General features: G+C 37.5%; 1 protein-coding gene across 1 annotated transcript; it reads left to right on the plus strand.

Moving 5' to 3' along the window:
- Positions 1-3,852: 3,852 nt before the first annotated feature.
- LOC135471932 (agrin-like) lies at positions 3,853-8,161 on the plus strand. Its single transcript, XM_064751373.1, has 8 exons — positions 3,853-3,907; positions 4,908-4,963; positions 5,331-5,392; positions 5,636-5,697; positions 6,356-6,411; positions 7,013-7,074; positions 7,333-7,394; positions 8,022-8,161. The coding sequence occupies exons 1-7, from the start codon at positions 3,868-3,870 to the stop codon at positions 7,373-7,375; spliced, it is 381 nt and encodes a 126-aa protein (XP_064607443.1). The 5' UTR covers positions 3,853-3,867; the 3' UTR covers positions 7,376-7,394; positions 8,022-8,161.
- Positions 8,162-10,390: the final 2,229 nt, after the last annotated feature.

Here is a 10,390-nt window from a genome sequence, read left to right on the forward strand (position 1 = left end):
AGATGACTTGTCTATTATAAAATAGATACCATTTGAATTTCATGAACTTATGGCCCATGTTGGGGGCACAAAATGTGAATATATCGAATGATGTAGGTGACGTGACTTGGCGGCCCTATTGCAGTTTGTCTAAAATCATTAAAAACTTTCGTCTCCATAACTGAGCGGATTATTCTGAAATTTGGTACATGTATACTATCATTCAAAGCCCAGAACTTGTCTTTTTCGGATTTTTGAAATCGAAAATTTATAGCAGTAAGTGAATGTCACGTGGATGAAATTTTATTTTTTTATACTCTATGGGCTTTCGGTCGAGCTTAGACCTATGTTTAAAAGATGTGATCACGTGCACATTTAGATGCAGATTTTAAATATGACTGGCAACTTCTAAAGCAATTATGAAATGAAAAACTTAATGATAAGTCTCCTTTTTAACTGAGATGTTATGCACACTCATAAAACTTCAAATTCCCACCACCCTCCCTTATGCTGTAACAGCGTTTATGTTTAAAGTACCGGTATAATGATACCAACAGAACTACTTAAATATTATATTTCTGATAAGTAAACAATAATTAACCATCCGTATAACCGTATTAGTTATCGAGAAATCTCTTGACTTTACTCGAGATTTACCCTTTTTACTTTGAGATTGGACAGCCTTGGCTTTTAGCCAGGGAAATTGTGACCGACAGTGTGCAGTGTGCAATGTAGATGCCTGTCGCTATCCCTGCAGCCTGCAAACTAAATTTCAACTAGCTTTGAAAATTATGCACGTGACAACTGGCTTGGGTGGTTTCTTACAGCCGAGGAATATACATGTGTATGTGGTGTTTCAATACGCCATTTCTCTGATCTTGCTGAATACATGCTCTGATTTTGGAGGCTGAATGACTTAAACGTAATAACAGGTGGTTGGTATGTCCTCTTGGTTTCTGTAGGTTTGAAAAATATGGGTATTGATTTTTGTCCCTAGTTCAAAAATCTGTACTCACAAGAGTCAGAGTTATGTGTGACCTGTTGCCAATTTTCAATCATCACTGCTGAGTTTATTCTGTATGTTTCAGAAACAATAAATCCGCTTGTGGATTAAGCATGTGCGAGGCCTAGTCTCTTTGCATTTTCATTGTGACATCTGAGCCATTAACTTGACTGTCTTTTCACCTAATTCTGGTTAAGCCGTTGTGCCAAAGGTTTTTAGCGTTTCTACTGTGTGTTTACTTGAGTGATTAGAATAAAACTCTGAGGTACACTGGCAAGAAGCAGGGTTTCATCTTCATTTGCCAAGATCCATACTCAATAGATGAGTATGGGCTACTCAATAGGTGAGTATAGGCCTAGGCGAGTTTAAACCAACCACCATTTTCAGAAAACGAAAAAAATGTATTTTCAATTGTATGAATCGCAAAGAACACCTGCCTGCAGAAAGCGTTTCTGAAAAAAAAAGACAAAACTATATGAATACATTTATATTATTAGTCCTGAGCAATATTTGAGCAATAAATCTGATTTGAATTTCATTTAGATTAATGTACAGGTGTGGGAATAAACACAAGTAGACCATCTGATATGGCCGTTATGGTTTATTGGGAGTTGGTGGACGGAGGTATTGTACAGAAGTGAGGGAGAAATCGCAAGAAATTAAAAAAAAAAACCCGCAAGGACAAAAATAAACACCAGATGTACTCACAGTCGATGTTCTATCATCACCTCATGAGAACCAGAAGTCACATCCCTTGCTACTACTATCCGATGTATAGAACATTATTTTATCTGACACAAGACAATTCCTAGAATAGCTATCATAGAATTACAACCTCTGTTCTATACTCACCTGATTATACATGTATACCAGGCGTGCTTTATCAGTGAAAATATCACTATTACTGACCACTCACTAAAAACCCTAAAACATTTCAATACAACCTCATCTGTATATAAGTAGAAATGAATTTAACGTGCTAATTAATTGAATGTTAAAACTTGTAAGGAAATATTAATCTACATTTCGAAAACTGATAGTTTTGTCACAACTAACAATTACTAAAAAAGAAGAAAAATACAACAATTAAACAACTGCCTGGACCTATCCTGACACAATGGAGCCTAAGACAATGTAACAATACACCAGACACCTCTATTACATCAGTACAGTAACATTTCGTTTTAATAACAATGCCGTCTACACATATTATTATCTAACCTCTAAAACTCACCCCCTAGATAGCTACATCCCATTCAATAAAGCAGCTACTGATGCAGCGCCTTGCAGTTCAGAATAAAAATCATCTTATCTCTGTGTAATGAAACAACGACAGGCAATAAGTCTACGAAGTAATAACAAATAGTAAATAAACTAAAATATCCTTATGAATAATAATAATAATTACAAACACGATTTTACGGTAAGGTTGTACTTGTCTACAATTACATAATCACAGTTTGTTTTGAGAATCAAACCTGCTGATTTACGCGGTGTCATTTAATAAGACGAAGTTCTATCAACACCGCACTAAAATTGCACCTTCCTTACAACAATTATGTATTCCTAATTACATGGTAAAAGAAGAAAATTACTAAACATGATCTGTCTGACCGTCTGCGACCTGCACGATTGCAAATTAAGATGGCAGGTGACCTTGATCGGTCACATGTAGTGTGCGTCTTAATTACACATACAAAACCAAATCTTTCAGTATATATTGATTTCAGATAATGAATGAAGATTATGCAAAATAACGATTACAAGAAAACAATGATAGCTGATAAACTTTGGTGAGCAAATCAGCCCGGAACAGTTAAGGAGATCTCCGAAGACACACGAACATGCCAGTCACCGACAATGACCTAATTACTGAGTGCACGTCTTACTAATGTAAGAGGAAAGAAAGTACTTCCTCGGACGATATAACTGTTTTACCTGGAACAACCTACGTGCATGTGTCCCGACGATGTTAATGAAAGAATGTCCGTGTGATTACGAAAGATTGCCAGGGTATATGGATACCGAATCCGAAGCATACTTTTTTTTCCTTCCCCGGCCAGAGGAAGCCGGCAGGAACTGGACAACTCAGTGACGTCATTGGTGAGAGGATCGAAGCATATATCACACTCCTCCAGGCATGAGTGTAAATTTAACTGAAATCTTTCTGTTTGTGCGACCTTTGGTGCTAGATCAGCCGAATTAAATGCATACCTATGCGAATAAACTATGTTGACTTAGTATACTAACATACAGTACCGTTTTACGCAGATTTTCATGTATTTAATAAAGACCTTGACTGTCAACATCATATAAACATTACGTTTGCAATTGTACTTCGACAAGATGACAAGTTGCAAAAAATTCTGCGTACATAAATCGCCTAATGCAAGGTTTATGTTGCTGGTAGCATTTTCTGTGCGTGATGAAAGCTATATTCGTAGTTACGGCTGGGCAATAGTGATATAGTGACATTGCTTTCCGTAAATACTCCGCCAGTAATCACTTGATCCATTCCCTAATAAACTTACTTTTTACTCAAGCTGACATTAACAATCGATGGCATTGAGGTCAGGTGCTTTACTCGAGATCTCTGTAAATATGTCCTATCTCTGGGACAAGGAATAGGCAAGGAACTTGGTGTCAATGGCATGACTTAAAACTGAGATCTTATCAAATTCTGTCTTCGTTTTTAATGTAGGTGTTCTGAATGACATAAACCATGACTAGACGAGTTTAGCGGATATCAAATTCGAACCATATGTTTTTATCCAAACGAAACGTGCCGTGAGAGACAAAACATATGTATACATTCAACCATGTTAAATACAGCTGCACGACTATCACAACTAGGTTGGAAGACAGTCGGACGAGACAGTACCACCATGCTGACTATTCTCTTATCTGTAGCATTCCTGGGATTCGGTATGTCAAACCCTTGAGAAGATATCGTTTCTATGTAACTACACAGTAATGCGAAAAATCAAGTATTACTATGACTTAAATTAAACATTCATAAATTAGCCAAGCTAAAAGCATGGAAAGCTTATTGTTATCATACGCATTGTCACTAGGCTTCCACTAGGCTTCATAAATTCTGTTGTTCTTGCTCGGACGATTACAAATATCTTCTTCCACTTATTAATAGTGCTTTTCCGCTAAGTAACAAAACCGCTGGTAATTATTCAAAACCAAAAGTACTTAGCAATCGTAATCTGTTTTTCTCACCATCAATCTTAGGTAACCAGGCCCTTTAACAGTATTCTTCCCCAGAACTACTGCAGTGATCAAAATGAAACTTAGTATGATATTCCTGCATGGACAGATCATCAAAATAGCAAAGGGTGTTGAAATCCAATGAAAACTGTCGAAGACCGTCATGGGTCATGTGACGTCACGTAACGGCCTATTTTTGAATTTAAAAAAAAAGAAAAGCTGACAAAGTGTGATATTTCACGTTTTTGAACGTCACGTGACCGGAAACCTGCTGATGTGAAGCTGAAAATTGGTAAGCAAGCGGATCAACTACTGCTTGTCAATTTAATCCTACGTAACCATTTTGTTCTAAGATACGTTTCGCGTAAAATGTGCTTAAAACGTAATGTATCCAGTGGCAATGCCTAGATAACAGATAGTACCGGCAGTAGACCGGTATCTTCCATGCTTCACTAAACTATAGTTCTTTGTTTGGTCTCAGTAGCATTTAAATACAAACCCACTTCTTTGCTTCTTAACTACATAGTTAAATTTTTTACACTATGTTGCTAGTTGCATGTTATGTGAATCTAATAACAGTTTTTAACCTTTTCCCCTGGTATCGCTGTATGGAACTTAACATTTAATTATTTTTCTCCGCAAGTTGAGTCACGTTTCGGACTAGATACTAGAAGTATTGATTTATTGCCGCCAATGTTTTGCATTGAAGCATCGTCGGATATCATCAACTGTGCGGCCCTTGACTGTTTTCCTATGGGTCCACATGTAAGTACACCGTTACATTCATTTGTACAGATAAAAAAGTCATTTCAGCGCATTTGTGTGTCTGCATGGTCTGTGTTTTACAGTAGCCTCACTTAACATATGTTAAAACGCGCCAGACCATTTTGATGACAAAGTACATAAGCAAAGTCGAAAGTAAAGCGTCAACGAGATTTAACTGACCAAACGATCGTTATACACAATTTCAAAATGTTGATAATCGATGATACAATGTGATGAAGCAATATTTTAACATAACGTGGAAAATGTGTGAAAAAAATAAAAGCAATTCCCTACAGAAATTAACTTAAAGATAACCTGACAAACAAAAGGTGAGTTGATTTCACAGTGTGTCAGTATTTGTTATTAGGTGTGCGGGAATGACGGCAACACGTACTCTAGCGGTTGTGCCATTGTGCTGCATAATTGTTGGTATGTTCAACATTTCAACAATGCAATAAATGTAGATAAATTTTATTCAGACAAGTATATTTCCTAGAATGTGTCATTTTGACTATCACTTTTTTAACGATGGGCTCTTTTGTTGATGGGACAGATTTTAGGATAGTTGCTTTGGGGAAATTGGAATTCCAATTCAGCAACCCTATCACGGTCATGAAATACAACGTTTTGCACTTTGAGCTGTATCTCATAAATTTCCTGATTTGTTGACAGGCAGAAGGATAACGTCAAAGTTGCTCACAACGGGCCCTGTGGAAAGCGCGACGTTTTGGACAGTATGTATTTTATTTATTTAATTTGATTACGTTACGTACGGGTGTAACTAACATATTACAATGCTGTATGAACGCTTCCAAATCTAAGACCTAAATGAAGCAAAGTAGACAAAATCACAACCGGAACAATTGACCAATACACGAAGTAGCCACCCCTTTACAGGTTTTTAAAACTTGCTTTTTTTCTGGGGCCGATTCCACAAAGCGATGTCTGACTTCTGTCAAAATTATAATTGTGACCCTAAAGTTCGTCCACTTCATCAATTTTATCTTAAGACAAATACATCCAAATTTCAATTTTAAGTACCGAAAACTGAGGCATAGAAATCGCTGCTTTAGAATACTTTTTCTTATGGTTGTTTCGCTGATTCCGCTCCCTAGACTAACGTGACCCTAGGTTCTAAGGCATTGATTACAATAGACCACGGTGATGTTCATTTAATCGTTTTTGCGCAGTTTGTAGTCTTCTACAAATGTGGCCTGTAGGCCTGTACGTCACATGCGGGAGTATGTAAGTAATTTGTTAAATGTCTGGTTTTCCACAGAACAGTCATAACATTGACCTCATAAAACGCGATATTTTGAGAAGGCAGTTGGTTAAAATTTTCTTTTACACAGACAGATGTACATGGAATTCAGTATTGTTCTTGTATTGTAGCATCATGGGGTGGGATTAACTGTGCAGCCCTTGACTGTTTCCCTATGGGCCCACAGGTAAGGCTAATGTTGATGTGTTTCTTAAACTAGAGTTTTGCTTTCAACATTAATAAGGTCATATCACGGCGGTGTTTTATTGCAGCAGGCTAGTTCCAGTACCGACATGCTTATAGTACTGGCTTACTGGAAAGCTATGTCGATAACGACAGACACAGCGCCCCACCTAGTTACGTTATACCACTGCATGGTGCGTTCATCTTAAGATGAGCGCCAAGTGAGGTAGTGGTAAGACTGCCGATCTAAAAGTTTTAGATTTGTTTCATTTCGGGACTGAACCCCGGATTGATCGTTTACCAGGAAGATGCGTTATTCCACCGCAGCCGGTATATATTGTATTCTGCAAGTAAGATAATAAAGTCAGGTGAAAAATACTTGTGCATGTGGCTTATGTATTCAAGTTTCCCCCCTAGACCTATTTGAAAAGTCCAAATGTTGCCGCATCTTCTTTTTGTCATGTGAAAGGAATAACCGAGTTCGATTAACAAATAGTTCATTTTTACTAATTCTGAATAATGTCTCTGAGGGAAGAAGAAAACAGAATCATTTACGTATACATTAACAAACTGAAACCAGATAATCGTGCGATATCTGTTGCCAGGTGTGCGGGAATGACGGCAACACGTACTCAAGCGGTTGTGCTATAATGCTGTATAATTGTTGGTATGTTTTACCATTTCAACAATCATATAAATATGGAACTCTACCGGATCATGATATTTGAAATATATGACTGTTCTACAAATGTTGGCTAATGTTGTCTAGCACTGTTCAAGTAAATGAATCATTAGTTTTAGGAAAGGTGCTTTGGAGGCTGGAATACCAAAATCAGTAATTACATCAGTCAAAAGATACAACTGTTACAGTTCTCACATTTTATGTACCTGAAATTGCAGCTGTTGAATCCATTACTGTTTACAGGCATAAGGCTGGCGTGAAAGTCGCCCACAGTGGGCCGTGCTGAATACGCGAAATATTGTACGGTAAGCGTTTCTATTTATGTTTTCGGCTGTCACAAGTTTAAATGAATATGTGCGCTAACATATGAACAGCATCTGGGTAAAAATCTTTTACTAGCATGTAGAGAAATATGCCAATTTATTGCCACGGACAGGTCGTTTACTGACTTCATAACAGATATTCGTGTACCAAGTGTTAATCATATTGGACGTAGAAGTCATCAATGACAAGACTAATTTCACGAACAACGATCAACACGAGCCCTAAAAAATACCGAGAAAGTATAACACAGTAGTCCTATGTGCTCCCTTATGTGGATCCTTCCCACGTGATGCAGACCGCTAATGGGGTGTGTCTAGCTTGTCATCAAAGCAGATTGCTAAAAAATGTAGCCGCTAAAAAAGCAGATTGGGATACGTGTCTCCCGAAACATCACGTTTACTGTTTATCGAACACAAATGCCTTTTACGGATCAAAACATAAAGTTTGATACCACCATGTCTTTTTGTGTGGCAATTAATTTGGATATTTATATAACGTACATGAATTTTTGGCATATTGTTATCATTTAAGCTTGTGCACGTCCACCATCTATCAATTAATATATGATAAATAGTAACACGCTCTTCTTTATGAATATCTTATCACAGGCAGAAGGCAAATGTGAGAGTTGTCCATACGGGGAAAGGCAATGACACCGAGAAAGACCTTCAGGAATTGTATCACCGTATCTTATCACTGAAGTGTAAAACGATATTGCCATATAAAAGTGCATTTCAAGCGAAGCGAAAACATGACACTGACACTGCTGTTCGCCGTTTTCTGTTTCACTTTTATCACATGAATATAAAACACTACAGCACAGACAGCAAAACTAAATGTTCACTCGCATTACCCGTGAAATCTAGTAAGTTTACCTCTTTCGAGCTTTATTCCGACTACTTAAAGAGCAGAAACCTACAACCCCCCATACAAAATTCAAACTATCCCTCTTGTCCTAAAGTCGGCACGGCAGGAAACCGTTTTGGTCTTTGTACAAATAGTACTCCAGATAAAATGGACCATCTCGAAAATACATCCGTAACATCCTTGGCTATATACTTGTATGGGTTGATTAAAGCTTGCTGATCGTCAATATAGCATTTATTAAATGAGAAACATCCAGTCTGATAAAGGTTACTTTTTAATAATTTCTGCATATAGTTTGTATTCACAGGAGAACAAAAATTGGTCAGCCATCGGAATACCTTTACATTGTTGGTCTAATTTCACAGAGATGGTTTATATACAAAATTGAAGCAACGAGATGAACATGAATAGTAACCTATTTGAAAAGTAGCTTCGGTTGACGGTGGGTACACGAATGTCTATTTCGACCCATGGGTGTAAAACTATTTGCATACATGTATATTGTGTTATGTTGTAACAGTTTGTGTATAGTTTTGGATTAGAACGGATCAACTTGTGGAGTGTATCTGTCCTCTCCATTCCTACTCGCTCTAACTTGTCCTATCCAATACCTTTAAACTTAGCTCAGTTCGTTTTCTTTTTACCACTTTTCCTGTCCCACGCGTTGTGTTATGTTTTGGCATACATCATTGCTTACAAATACCTGTTGCATGTTCCATGTTTAAGGGCTTCTGTCAGTGTAAAATACGGCACTCTGTCGTCACTGCTCTGGTTTTATTTACTATTCTGTAAACTGTTTTATTGTGCTTAAGCCATGGATATAGCCTCTCCCGCAAGGTTCGTAAGTTTCGCAATGGGAGTGATTCTCTTGTAAGTAAATAGGGGCAGTATCCATAATCTCAAGCACGCGGCTTCACAGCTGTGTCATACCTTTAGATACCTATATTTGTACTCGGCCCGAAAATTATTCACAGTCTACCGGTGTGAAATTTGAATTGGATGTCATGCCTAAAATATCAACTGTTTCCCTGCATTAATAGAAACTGTTGACGATCTTACATGATACCTTTATTTTATGGCTTTATTGGGCTTCCAAGCTGAAAGGTATTGTCCTTGCTAGGGTTATTTGTTTTTATTACTTTTCTAAAACACTGCAAATCACAGCTATGATTGACCTACACTAGTCATTACCCAATCCCGAGTGCCTGGAGGTAAAGCACTAACCTTTAGCAAGTTAGTGTTCCCACACACCTGGTGGAGGATAATTGAATTTTAAGCAATTTTCTATTCGCTGTTTTTTTCATCCAGGCCCTATAGGTACAATGATCAGAGCAGGGTATAAAACAATCACTGCTGAAGTTAAACAACGTGAAGTTCGACATTCGTATATAAATAACTACACGTAGAATGAAACCACAGCGACGATAGTGTGGTAGTTAGCAAATGGTTACACCTTTGTCACTCGTAAATCTTGAAGAAACGCTCCAAGTCGACAACGGAAGACCCATGTCCAAAACAACCTGAACACCAGATCCCAAAGTAATGTTTGACAAATAATATACAAATAATAAAGCTGGCAAGAACAGCAATCATCAGAATCGAATATCAAATATAAATATCGCACCTTGTAGAACTGCAAAAACTAGTTTGTCAAGGTTATTCCACCAGGCTCAGTTTTACAATGAGTATAACTTGTAAGTAAATATTGACAGAGCCAGCAGAATCTCAAACTGCTTTGTTAATGTGTCTAATTCCACATAACCCAGGGTTCGGGGATGTATATTTATCATGTTGAATTAGATCGCCACGTTGGATACATGGACTGTAGCAAGAAGAGTGCAACTTATATATACATTGCTACAAGATTTAAACACTCAACATCACTCATTCCCCCAGAACATTCGTTTCGTCTCCCCAACATCTCTTTGCATTGTTCCGTTCTATTTTCGTACTTTATTGACTGTCTTAGTTTAATTGATGGTCTATGTGGGAACTGGTCTTGCGATTATGGGCGACCAGCTGGTATACGAATGTCTGTTTCGATGCATAGATGTGAAGGCATTCTTTTGTAAAAATTATTACTTAATATGATGCTTATTTAAGTAGATAC

The sequence above is a fragment of the Liolophura sinensis genome, chromosome 7 (genome assembly GCF_032854445.1).
Source record: "Liolophura sinensis isolate JHLJ2023 chromosome 7, CUHK_Ljap_v2, whole genome shotgun sequence".
NCBI classification, from domain to species: Eukaryota; Metazoa; Mollusca; class Polyplacophora; order Chitonida; family Chitonidae; genus Liolophura; species Liolophura sinensis.

Coding starts and splice junctions, on each gene's coding strand:
- LOC135471932 (XM_064751373.1), top strand. CDS start 3,868: ATGCTGACTATTCTCTTATCTGTAGCATTCCTGGGATTCG. Junction 4,964..5,330: donor GTTTTCCTATGGGTCCACAT/GTAAGTACACCG, acceptor ATTTGTTATTAG/GTGTGCGGGAATGACGGCAA. Junction 7,075..7,332: donor ATAATGCTGTATAATTGTTG/GTATGTTTTACC, acceptor TACTGTTTACAG/GCATAAGGCTGGCGTGAAAG.